This window comes from Onychostruthus taczanowskii, unplaced genomic scaffold (genome assembly GCF_017590055.1).
Source record: "Onychostruthus taczanowskii isolate IOZ18803 unplaced genomic scaffold, ASM1759005v1 scaffold142, whole genome shotgun sequence".
NCBI lineage: Eukaryota > Metazoa > Chordata > Aves > Passeriformes > Passeridae > Onychostruthus > Onychostruthus taczanowskii.
In genome coordinates this window covers 513,353-525,856 of record NW_024498597.1, presented here as the reverse complement: position 1 = coordinate 525,856, position 12,504 = coordinate 513,353, and the positions used below count along the sequence as shown (strand labels likewise).

Below are 12,504 nucleotides of genomic sequence, written 5' to 3'. Positions count from 1 at the left end.
GGAAGGAGGGAGGTGTGGGGAAGGTGTTTTTAAGGTCTTATTTTACTTCTCATTATCCTGCTCGGATTTTGTTAGTAATAAATTCAGTCAATATCTCTAATTCAAGTCTGTTTTGCCCTGAAAGTATTTGATGAGGGAATGCACCCAGTCCTTAACTCATGAACCTTTTGCTGTATTTTCTCAGCCCTGCCCAGCTGTGGAGGGCAGTAGGAGAGGCTTTGGCAGGTGCCTGGTGTCCAGCCAGGGTCACCCCACCTCACAGGTGTTGGCAGTTGCCACAACCATCGCAACAGTTGTGTTGCAAAGAGCAACTCCGCACAACCCGTCCCGGCGATGCCAAAACAAGGGAAGTCCCCGGCCTCGGGGCTCTCTGCTCGGTTCCAGGTGAGAGCCGGGGTGCGAAAGAGGTGACAGCCACCGGCCACCACGCACCTGTCTGGAGGGGGCTGCCTGCCCACGCACGCCAGCACCGTGTAGGGGGGACACGTTCTGGGCCCCCCGAGCCGGGGCAGAGCGCTGGCATCCACACCCACCCTGCCACGCACCGATGGCCGGGGAGGGGCCGGCGCGGTGAACATTAACCCCGGGACGGCGTCCAGGGCTCCCTGGCGGCGCAGTCCCAGCACCCCAGAAACACCTGCAATGAGGGGGCTCCGATGCGGCTACCAGCTCCTGGTAGGTCCATCGTGGGAGGGTCCCGCACGGCAGTGGGCAGTGAGCTCCGGGGCAGCGCTGGGAAGCACCCACCAGGCTGGATACGGGGCTGGACAGGCAGAGGGGGCTGCCCCGGGAAGAAGGAGGGGCTGGGGGGTGCGGGGGGTGATGGGCACACGCGGGACCTGCCCCTGCAGCCCGCTGCCTCCCGAGGATCCGGACAGGCCGGGGGCAGATCTGCGCCCCGGGGCCGCACTCGCTCATCCCTCTTGCCCCCTCAGGATGCTGGGCGGGGAATTGCTGCCCACCCGCCCTTGGGCACGGGCTGCACCCACAGCCGTCCTGAACGCGTGGCTGGCTGAGACGCTTGTCACTAGCGGCCACCGGGACCGCGGCACATCCCCGACCCCTTCCGCGCTGCGGGGTCAGCCTGGCCGTGAGCAAAGAGGGAAAAGGCAAGGCTTCACCCCTTCTACTGGGGCTGCAGCTGTAGAAGCCTTCCCTGCCTTCTCTTCCTCCTCCTCCTCCACCGCTTCCTTCCCCTTGGGTGGCCATACACCCTTGAAATTCCGTCTGCAGCGGTGGCACGGCCTGGCGGGGTGCCAAGGCACGGCACGGCACGGCACGGCGCCTGGGCTGTCGGGACCAGCACGCAGCCGGGAGCTGGGCTGTAGGCTCAGCCTGGTGCCCATTCCCGTGGACTTGGGGCCCCTTCTCCCAGCCCCTGGACAGAGGATGGGAGGCGCCCCACGCTGGGCGGGTTCGGGAGCTGCTGCTCCCTCAGGCCCGCAGGGATGCTCATCTCCTGCTGCCCCCAGCCCGACCAGGACGAGGAGCTGCCCATGGGATGCGAGGAGCCAGCTGGAGAGGGGCAGCGGGGCTGGGAGGGAGCCCCGGCAGCAGCCGAGCAGGAACCGTGCAGGCTGGTGCTGAGCACACCCAGCAGCATCCTGCGGGACAGGGAGATCGAGGAGGTGAGGCACCCCCGCCTGCACAGGGACCCCACCCTCCCGCTCGCCTGCCCCGTACCCACAGCCGTGACCACTGTCCTACCAGGAACGGTCCACTGTGAGGCCAGAGGGGTGGCATTCTCCTCTGCCTGGGGAAGGTCACCTCTGTCACCTCTTGGGGGGAAGGATGCTTGGGGAGCCAACTCAGAAGGGTTTGCAGGGTGAGGACGCTTTGGGAACGTATTGAAGGGGAGGGTGTTTGGAAGAATCTCTCGGAAGGATGCTCAGGTGTGTATCTTGGGAGGCTGCCTGGAGGGATGATGTGTGGATGACCTGTGGTCCTCCTCTCGGGAGGACTCTCAATGAGATCTCAGGTTTGTGCCGGGTAGGGGAGGATGCTCAGCCGGTCAGCACCGACTGAGGCCACTGTGCCCCAGCTGAGCCCCCAGCTACCCCCGCGGCTCACGCAGCAGCCCTGGCACCTGCTCTACTCCACCGGGCGGGACGGCTTCAGCCTGCGGACGCTGTACCGGAGCGGGGCCCGGCCGGACTCCCCGGCCCTGCTGCTCATCAGGGACACGGAGGCGCAGGTACGGCCGTGCCCTCCCTCCCCAGCCCGCGGGAGTTGGGGCCCGTGTCGCACGGAGCTCGGGCACCTCCTCGCTCGCTTGGCAGGACGGAGACGCGTCCCGGCGCTGGGAGCCCCTCTGAACGCAGCTCCGTGACTCTCCCCTTTCTGCTTCCCCAGGCTTTCGGTGCCTTCTCCGCCAGTGCCATTCGCAGCAGCAGCGGCTTCTACGGCACGGGGGAGACCTTCCTCTTCTCCTTCTGCCCCCAGCTGAAGGTGCGGCTGCAGGCTGCCAGCCGTGGGGCACCCCGGGGCGGGGCTGGCCGTGTCCCGAGTGCCGGGCCATGCCTGGGGGTCCCCGCGGTGCTGGGTGGATCTGGGGTGACGGGGCTGCGCTTGGCCAGACGTGGGGACAGCAGCCGGGGGACCCTGCTGGCAGCAGCCCCCAGGTTTGTCCAGGGCCGCGGGGAGAAGGCGAATCACAGGCGCTGTGTATCAATCACAGGAGGGAAGCTCAGGGAAGGGGACCCTGCCCAGCTGAGTGTCACCGGGTTCCCTCCACGGGGCAGGGCGGTCGCGGCCCAGCTCTAGGCTGGCAGAATGTGGAGGCGGCCGTGTCTGACACCGCTGCGGGGCTGTGCCTGTGATGGGGCGTTAGTTGTGCCCTGGCAAGGCCCACAGACCTGTTGGCGGGGATGGATCCGAGCCACAGGCTCGGCCAGGTCTCCTGGAGACGTGGAACACGGAGGTGCCCGAGCAGAGCCAGCTTGGCTCAGCAGCCCCCAGCTGGTCCTCGCAGGACAGGGACAGGAATGAGGATAGGGACACTGCCCCAGCCCGCGGTCCCCTCTGTGTGCTGTCCCCATGCAGGTGTTCAGGTGGACGGGCAAGAACGACTTCTTCCTGAAAGGGGATGTGAATCTGCTGATGGTCGGTGGGGGCAGGTAGGAACTGCACCGGCAACTTCCGCGGCTCAGGCGGCCACCAGCCCCGATGGCCGTCAGAGCCACCACAGGAAGCCAGGCTGCCCTACGGAGCTGGGTCCAAGTGGTGATGGTTTGAGCCCCAAAACACTGGCATCGGCTGCCCAGCAGCACTGGGCTTTTCATTCCCTAACCCTGCTGCCTGCTGGAAGGGCTGCCGGCTCCCAGCCCGCTCCCTGCCCGCTCCCTGCCTGCAGGCGCGGTGCCAGACCCGGGCCAGCTGCTTGTCCCGTCTCATGTCCGTTTTGGGGAACAGAGCGAGGACGGGAGGTGGCGTGGGAGGTCTCCAGCCATGAAGGAGGCAGGTCGCAGCTGACCGTGCTCTTGGCACATTCGCAGCGGAAGGTTTGGGCTGTGGCTGGATGGGGACCTGCACCACGGGGGCAGCCACCCCTGCGAGACTTTCGACAACGAGACCCTCTCACACCGGGAGGAGTTCTGCATCCAGGATCTGGAAATGTGGGGTCTGGCCTGACCCCAACAAAAACACCCAAGGAAAAGGTGCTGGAGAGAGGATTCTTTGGACTGATGTCTCAAGCACAGCTGTTCCCTGGCAGCACCCGCAGAGCCTGTGGGATGCTACCAGCCTCACCTCCTCCTCCTTTCACCTGTTCCCAATAATATCCCGATTTCATGGGGAAAGAACAGCCGGTGGGGGCAGTGTGATTGGAAAAAACAGCAGTGGGATCTCAGGCTTGCACTGCTGCTGCCATGTGGCTGCAGAGTCCAGAGTGTGCATGGGCTCACAATGGCAGAGCACAACTAACCCTGAACCTAACTACTCCTAGCCCCAACCCTAACCCCAAGGCCAACCCCAAACCACCTGGCTGGGATGAGGCAGAGCTGCCCCAGGAGGAGGGCACGTGGCAGAGCTGGGCACAGCAGGGCCCCACGGAGAAGGAAGCTTCAAGAGCAGTGACATTTTAGGACTGAGCAAGCCCAGGCAGCCTCTGCCCCCGGGGCTGGCTCTGGCAGTGCTGGAGACAGCACAGTCACCATTCCTCAATAAACTTCTCCTGGCCTCACCTTTGCCCGTTGAATGGCTCTGTGAAGGTGTGCAGGACCCGTGGTGGGGAGCAGGCCAGAAGCTGTGACAGCCACGTCTTGTCCCAACCTGGGTTGTGTGGCCACAGCAAGAGTGGGGGGTCAGCCTGGGGCACTGCTTCAGGGACCCATCCCCCCTCTGGCACAGTCCACACCCTTTGTCTGTCACCCTGTGAGAACTAGGAGGGGATGACAAGAGCCCTTCCCATCCAGAGCTCTACAACCTGTTGCCTCTTGCCTGGCTGACAGGGTCTAGCCTCATTCCTGGAGGCTGAACCAGCTCTCCTTCTCCTCGTCCACCACCCCTGTCCCAGCAGCAGAACCATCCCTACAGGGGAATTCCAGGCAGGGGTGGTTCGTGGGGATCCATTGGAGGGCAAGGGCCTGTCAGGTTTGAACACATTTGATGTATTTATCGTGGCAGCACAGCTGGACATCCAGCTGAAGTGTCACCCCAGGACCTCACCTTATGTCAGCTCCTGTCCCCAGATCTGCAATTTTGTGAGGCCTGCATCCCATGGAGCCCCAGCCTGCAGTGCTTTACACCCACCTACCCTCCCAGGCCTTGAGTACCTTGTGCTGAACCTCACCAATCGTTTCCCTGCTGATTCTATCTCCCATGGCCAACCTGTGCTGTCTCTCCAGCAGCTGGCACTTACCCCTTGCAGCACACATCCACACAGGCTGGGAGATTCACAGAGAAATAGGTGCAAATGGATTTACAAGGACACACAGGAGGTGCAGGGCTCAGGCAGACACTACACTGACCAGCCCTATTTTCAACACAACCCTCTCATACCCCTTTTCTCTACCCTTTCATATCTCCCTCCTCCACCTGCAGAATGCCACCGACCCCCTCCACTGTCCCAGACCCCCAGTGACACATGCCTGGAGCCCCCTGCAGCCCTTCAGGGCACCCAGCCCCTGTGCCTTGGTGCTACCCAATGCTTCCTGTTGAAAGTGGCTGAACAGCACCATCCCCCTGGGGACCTCACCCTTGTGTTCACCAGGACCTTTTCCTAATCCCAGCACTGCCTCACCTCTTGCTGACACAGAGCCCCTGCCTTCAGGCCCATTTCACACTTCTGCCAGTAGCACTGGGGTAGGATCTACAGCTGGGGGAGGCTGGAGGCACCTCTGGAGGTCACCTTGCCCAGCCCCTGCTCCATCAGGGCCACCCAGAGCCGGCTGCCCAGGATGTGTCCAGGTGGCCTTTGAGTCTCTCCAGGGATGGAGACTCCCCCACCTCCCGGGGCACCTGCACCAGTGCTCGGCCACCCTCCCAGTGCAGAAGTGTCTCCTGAGCTCGGAGGGCCCCTCCTGTGTGTCACTTTGTGCCCGAGCCCCCTGGAGCTGTCCCTGGCCCTGTCTCCTCTGCAGCCTCTCCCTGGGTTTTTATCCCCAGGGATGAGATGCCCTGAGCCTGCTCTGCTCCAGGCTGGGCAGTGCCAGCTCTCTCAGCCTCTCCTCATGGCAGAGATGCTCCAGTCCCTGCATCGCCTTCATGGCCCTGTGCTGGACTCTGTCCACTCTGTCCCTGACTCCTGTACTGGGCAGCCCAGCTCTGGGCCCAGCACTCCAGGGCCGGCCTCTCTGGTGTGGAGCAGAGGGAAAGGGTTCTGCACCTGCTGACAACACCAGGGCACCGCTGGAACACTTGGCTGAAAGAGTTGTTGCACATATTTTGGCTCATGGTGAACTCCTGGATCCTTTCCTCTACACTTCCTCATGGGTGGGTGGCCTCAACACATCCTGGAGAAGGAAATTACCCTTCCCAGATGCAGGCATTGCACTTCTCTTGGTGATCTTCAGAAGGTTCCTGTCAGACCCTTTCTGCAGCCTGGTAAGAACCCTCTGGATCCCAGCACATCCCTCTGGAGTACCAGCCATGTCTCCCCATGTGCAAATGTGCTGAGGGTGGATCCTGTCCACCAGTAAGGGCCTCTGGAACTGGAGGCAGCACCACCCCTAGCACAAGACTTGTGTCATGGATAACCCACACTCTGAATCCAGTCCTCCAGCCAGGCTTTGGTGCAGCCCTGCCTGCTCACCCAAACCCTGTCACTGAGGCTGACACCATCACTGCTGCCCCCTCAGCCCCGGCACAGTCACAGCACAGAGGGTGACCAGGTTGGTCAGGCATGGCTTCACCTTCCCTGGCAGGGCCACGTGGCTGCACTGAGCACGAGCAGGGCTGGGACCTCCCCGAGCCCGGGCCCCACTGCCCACGAGAAGATACGAACCAAGCACCTCTTCAGAGGGAAGCTCTCCCACAGACAGCAGCTGGGAACACCTTGGCTGCTTGGAATGGCACAGCAAGACTGTTTTTAATAAAGTCCACACACTGCAATTCTTGAAAAGAATAGTAAATCGTAGTTTATAAATTTATTCTTTAGAGAGGCTCAGATGAACATGTTTAGAAAAGAAATGCTCTCAGAACTTAAGTATACACTTTTGGTTTAACATAAACAAAAGATCTTTCCCAAGTATAAAGTGCACAGTTAGTAACAAATTAAAAACAAACCAAATCAACAAGAACAAAATTATATCAAAATGATACTTGATCTTATGCAGACAAGGAAGATAAATGCCTTCACTCTGAGATATTGTTTCTTGAGGAATAGTAAATTTTTAAAAAGCTTTTAAAGAGGTCACAAGCCCTTCTAAGCAAACTGGTTCATCTGCAGGTCTGAAATACTGTTAGACAGGAGCACCAGGGGTGACACCTTCAGACACATGAGCACAGACACATAAGCAGCACAAGTATTATGGCTATTCATTTCCCCTCCCTCTAACAGCACCAGTTCCCGGGATAAAAAGGGCAAAGGAGATATTACAGGGCTTGTGGAGTTCTCTCACAGCACTTTCCCACTGGGTTATTTTTCAGGACCTACCCTGGCCACCCACACCTGACTGCCTGAGCCAGATGTTCAACACCTCTCTCTCCTTTCCAGATATATAGGTCACAGATTGCTCCAATTCCTGAGCATTACTGAACCTTTTACTTTGTGTTTTTAGTTTTGTGGTCAGACTTTTTCAAGCTTTGAGGTTTTATTTAATGAAAGCAGCCTTCCTCTTAGACCTGAGTAAAAGATGAGAGGAAAATGGTCTTCACTTGTCCAGCAGCATAGACATTCAGAACATTCACACCAGTACTGCCAGTACAGGAAAACTGTAAGAACCCTCACAGATCTACGAGAGACAGAAAAATGATACAGGGACAGCCAAGAGATCCAGGAGAACAGGGCATGGATACAAGAATGGAGGGATTCCTGATGAGCCTGTCTGCTCAGTGCAGTGTAAAGCAGCACCAAGGTGCACTTGGTGCAGGATGGGCAGAGCAGGGCAGACCCCTGCTGGCACTGCCCTCTCTGCACACCTGAGCCCTGCAGAAACCTGGGCAGCTCAGCCTTCCTGCAACCACTCACACCACTGGCCTTTTGAGCAGTCTTTGCAGGACAGACAATAAAAAAAATAACATTCCATGTATCAAAAATACACAATAAAACAATAAAAGGCTGCATGGCACTGCAATGCATTGTTACTTCAATAAAAATTGTGGTCACTTGTAGCAAGAGGCCTGCACCAGCTTTTTGAATACCAGAAATATAACCTTTGATTATCAAGAGATTCCCCTCTCCCTTCCTTTTTTTTCATGAAATTAATTTTGCTGATTTTGAAGATGCCACCCTTGGTAATTTCTTCTTTTCCTCACTGTATTTTCAGAAGCATACTTATCCCTCTCTTTCTCAGACACTAAGGAAACCACCAAAAACCCCATCAAACCTGGGTTGGGTTTTTTTCTGCTAAGTCATATAATAGCACAGTTAAGGAAGGGATCAGGACTAGACAGAGTAGTAAAATCTTGTAATAACAATGAATTGCAATTTTTAAAGTTACTCCTGCTACACAGTGCCAATACATTTAAAAAATAATGAGAACTGAGTTTACTCTGTTGTAATAATTTTTTTTTAGAAGTCCATCTGGATTAGCTATCTACATTAAAACATTCTGTATTGCAAAATGCATTCTGAATTGCTCTGTGAATTATTCCAGTCCATCCAACCAGCTTTTAGAAAAGTTGATGCTCAAATTCACTCATTTTCTGAGGAAGAAGACTGAATAGCACCAAAAAGAAACCTGCTACTTATCAAAAGAAAGCCTTTGTTTGCAGCTGGGTTCTGAGGCTCTCCTGTGTTCATCATCTGTCATGTTATTCCAGGTTTCCTTCATTGGAGTTAGATGAGGAGCAACAACATCACCATCCTAGTATTAAAATACAGGAAACATTAATTCACTTTTCCTTTCCATTCTAAAGCTGAGGAAAAGCAGCTCACCCTCAGGCTGAACTGGAAAAAATCAATGCAAGGTCCCAGAATCTTTGTAAATCAATAAACACTGGTGACTGTGCATCCCAGAGGTGGAAACTGCTGCAGTGAGTGGTGGGGAGACAAAAGTGCCCTGCTGAGAAGGCATCACCATGGGCAGTCCAGCTCTTCCTAAATTATTACCAGAAAATCTGGAAGGTCAACTGGCTGTATCCTGGCCACTGGTCTACCAACAGAATCATCAGAGTGTTTCCTGTGACCTCAGCACAGCACCTCATTAGCACTGCTGCAGCCAACCTGCCCTCGGTGCAGGGATGTGCCTTGCACTGTCTGAACCAAGCAAGGTCATGCAGCAGCTGAGGCATGGGGCTCAGGCAGCCACACACAGATGGTAATCTGTGCTCAGGCACTGCCAACACACACCACCAGCTGCCTAAGATCAGAAACTGGCTGGTGAGATGCATGTTGCTGTGCTCTGCAGGGTGGATGTGTCTGAACCTGAACAATGTGCTTAGAGGACACAACCAGACTCTACAACCAGGGAGAGTTGTTGCTTGATCCAGTTGTAAAAAGCCCTTCTAAAATTACCTGACCTAAAAGACAGAGGCCAGAAGAATGACCTTAAGAATGGGCCTTACCCAGTTTTCCATGCCTGCACCCCACCTAGGAACACTCCTCTTCTGGGGGGCCTCTCATGCTTGAGGATGCAGGTCTTTCCCTGCCTGGTCTAGTGGAAAGTGTCTCTGCCATGGCAGGGGTTTGGAACAAGGTGATCTTCAAGGTCCCCTTCCAACCCAAACCATTCCGTGATTCTATGATCCTGTGGCACTTTTAGGTGTCTCCAGCACTACTTCAGTGAAACCAAAGCACCCCCAGATGGGAGATGTGATAAAACCAGGGGTCAGGTGAGTGAGTAGGAGCCTCTGCCACAAAGGCAAGGCCCGAATGTCCAACTTGTTAATGAAAAAGCAAGCTTATGAGCTCTAAACAAGAAATTAATGAGTGAATTTGTTACCTGTGGTTTGGTGAAATCATTCTGCATGCACCACTGAACAAAGTACTGTTTTGCAGCTGAAATAATATGTGGATCCTGACTTTTGTAATAAACCCGGACAACCTGCTCCATAAATATTTTGGGTAAAAGCTTTGAAACCTTTGAAATAAAACAGAAAAAATCGTTAGTATTTCTTGGCATACAGAAGGAAAGCAGTAAGAAGCTCCACTACAATCCATGAGTTTTATCCAAAGCAGTTGTGATATCCCAGCTCCTGGTGTATTCCAATTAAATACTGTTCATATGCAAAGGCTGTCAGGGTTCCAGATTGTCACAGTACAACACATACTGAAGATCTGCAAGGCCAAGGATCCCACCACCTCTCCACAAATCCTGAAAGAACAACCACACAGGACTGTGATCACTTCCATCACAGATGGTGAAAATGCTTTTCAGAAGGAAAGTAAAAACCTACCTGTTCTTTACTGATTTTGACTGCCTTGGAAGGATCAGCCTTGCAATAGAAGTGAACCTTATCAATTGGATTCTGTTCCTTCATTCCATAATCCATGCTGATAACCTTGAAGGTAAAACACAGAAAATGGCATTTGTTAATGTTTGTCTTTAGTTTTCTCACAATAAATACAAAAGGCCACACACACTCCACTCCTGAAAATTAGTCATCAAATGAAGCAGTAATTAACAAATTATTACTTAAAAAACCAATCTGGTATTTGCATTTTGCATCTTTTCTTCCACGACCTCTTGCTCTGATGCTGCCATGTGGATATTCACATTTACAGTGACCAGCTCCCAGTTGTGCTCTGAAACATTCCAGTTTCCAACACTGGAAGTGGACCGGTCCCTTGCCAGCCTGGGCCTCCCCAAAACACACAGCCTACAGAGGCTGCAGCAGAGATTACAATCATAAACATGAGGTTTAGACATAATTTATATCAGAACATTTCCGTGCTCAGCAGGGACCCACTTCCCCATGATTTCAGTTTGTGGGACAGGAAAAGCCCAGGCAAATTCTTTAAAGCCCAGTGAATTGCTACAGTCTGGCCCAATGAAGTGAACCTTCAGTGCAAGGGTGCTGCAGGAGCAGCTCATGAGGCGCTCTTGGAAAGCCACTCGCTCTTCCCAGAACAAACTGAGAACAGGGATGAAGTGTGTGATGCCTGCAGACTGCCCAGCTCCCCCCCCTGCCTCAGGCTCCCTCCCTCCCACCACTGCTGGCTGAGACTGAGCCGTGGCAGCAGGTGCTTTGTGCCTGCCAGGCATCAGGAGTGCAACACCTGGAGCCTGCAGGTCACTTTGCCTCTTTTCTTCCCACTGGCCCCAGAGGTTTCCTGCCTTCCTGACCCACCCAGTGGTCCCCAGGCTGCTGCCATTGACACCCATGTATCAAACCCCACAGGTTTCTCCACTGCTCCTTGTTGGACTGAGGACAGTGACAAGAGAGCCCATTTGTCACCAGGAGCAGTGTACAGGTGACAGCCCAGTGAGGCTCCACACCCTCCCACCACAGCAAACCTCCCATGGGAAACTCATTGCCCTCAGACCCTCAAACTGAAGCAGGCCTGCAGCTACAGACACCCTGTGGGTCTGTTCTTTCTCCAGGGTATACAAGGCCCTCTGTGATCGAGAAGTTTTTACTTGAACCCGCTCTGAGAGGTGTTTACATCAACTATGAAATTCTCAGCCTTTAGCTCCACATCTGGAGGGTCCTTCTCTGGCTTGGAATTAGCAATGCTTTCTGCCAGGCTGTTGCTCTGAAAGAAACCAAACCAAAGGATTAACTCAGTAACTCAAATTACCATTATGCGCTCTCAGGTCTAGGTTAAGGCAGCACAACATGTGACACAATATGTTTTTAAACTAAAGCTTTACATTCTTCACAGTTTGACAAGACTCTTGCAACAATCTGGTTGTTTGAATTACTGTACACCACAGCCATTAGTACAAAACCCAGTTTTTAGAAAGAAACCAAACTTATGCAAATGAGAGTAGACCCAAAATCTGCCAGTCTGTGAAGGAGGAGCTTTACACCTGATGATGGGACAGGCAGAGAGCAGGAGTGCACCATCAAGAATGCTGAAGCATGAAAGTAGAAAATAACTACCTTCAATCAACTGTTTTACCAATACAAATGTGTTACAATTAAGTTCCCCAAAGCTGAATACTAGACATTTTCACTGAACTTTTTTAATGATGGGCTGCAGGATCTTACCCTCTAATAAAGCTTTTATATCTATGCAGTAAAACATATAAAAAACCACAAGAGACAGACAACCACAAAACAAAAAAATCCTACAGAAAGTACTCTGCTAAAGTACTCCACAAAGGACTTTTGCTTGGTTTTGGCCCCAAGGGAATATTCCCTGCTGACATTGGGCTAACGCAAAGCAGAGGAGCACGGTTAGATGGAGAACAGCTGTCCACTGAAATGTGTGAGTCCTCATTCAAAGGCTGTGGCCTTTTTCAGGGCTGCTGTGTTCTGGGGAAGATGCAAAATTTGAAGCAGCAAGATTTCCTGGGAGCAACTGAGACTCATGGGAGTGCAGCCCAGAACAGTCTGGAGACTGTCCCGGAGGGAAGGAATTCCGCGAGGAGCAGTTGGGTTGGTTTTTGGTTTGGTTTTTTTTTTCCCCCTGTTGATTTGTTCATTGTTGAGATGAAGAGACTGACGAGAGAAAATCACACCCACTGCCAAGCTGGGGCACATGTGTGGCTTGCAGTGACTCTAGAAACCAAGGAAAGGTTTATTTAGACTGAGAGCAAGCCCAGAGGAAAACTTTGCCAGGAGGGAACAGTCTTGAGGCAGCTTGTTTGTAATTATTTCTACTTTGTATCAGAATGTATGTGTTAACATATTGCCTAACTTTGCTTGCATTGTTTTGAAATTACCTTTCTGGTTTGCATTAACTGGAAACTCAACCTGAATTTGAGAACTCTCAAGCTCTTTGGGATTTTCCCCTGG

At 53.8% G+C, this 12,504-nt stretch overlaps 2 protein-coding genes across 2 annotated transcripts in view; one reads left to right on the top strand and one right to left on the bottom strand.

The window, feature by feature from the left end:
• The first annotated feature begins 642 nt into the window (after window positions 1-642).
• TLDC2 (TBC/LysM-associated domain containing 2) lies at window positions 643-3,630 on the top strand. Its single transcript, XM_041398232.1, has 6 exons — window positions 643-675; window positions 1,473-1,628; window positions 2,042-2,194; window positions 2,353-2,448; window positions 3,043-3,116; window positions 3,495-3,630. The coding sequence occupies exons 1-6, from the start codon at window positions 643-645 to the stop codon at window positions 3,628-3,630; spliced, it is 648 nt and encodes a 215-aa protein (XP_041254166.1).
• A 2,925-nt stretch (window positions 3,631-6,555) lies between these two features.
• Window positions 6,556-12,504, bottom strand: part of SAMHD1 (SAM and HD domain containing deoxynucleoside triphosphate triphosphohydrolase 1) — a 28,857-nt gene continuing 22,908 nt past the window's right edge. The window contains exons 13-16 of the mRNA XM_041398228.1: window positions 11,207-11,296; window positions 9,997-10,101; window positions 9,543-9,680; window positions 6,556-8,465 (exon numbers count right to left, since the gene is read on the bottom strand). Of these exons, the coding sequence (XP_041254162.1) occupies window positions 8,343-8,465; window positions 9,543-9,680; window positions 9,997-10,101; window positions 11,207-11,296 (456 nt within the window). The 3' untranslated portion in view covers window positions 6,556-8,342. The remainder of the gene's footprint in view (window positions 8,466-9,542; window positions 9,681-9,996; window positions 10,102-11,206; window positions 11,297-12,504) is intronic.

What these genes read in the sequence shown, in the direction of transcription:
- TLDC2 (XM_041398232.1), top strand. Translation starts at nt 643, where the DNA reads ATGAGGGGGCTCCGATGCGGCTACCAGCTCCTG. An exon ending in GATGCGGCTACCAGCTCCTG is followed by an intron (nt 676 to 1,472) that starts GTAGGTCCATCG and finishes TGCTGCCCCCAG; the next exon opens with CCCGACCAGGACGAGGAGCT. An exon ending in GGGACAGGGAGATCGAGGAG is followed by an intron (nt 1,629 to 2,041) that starts GTGAGGCACCCC and finishes ACTGTGCCCCAG; the next exon opens with CTGAGCCCCCAGCTACCCCC.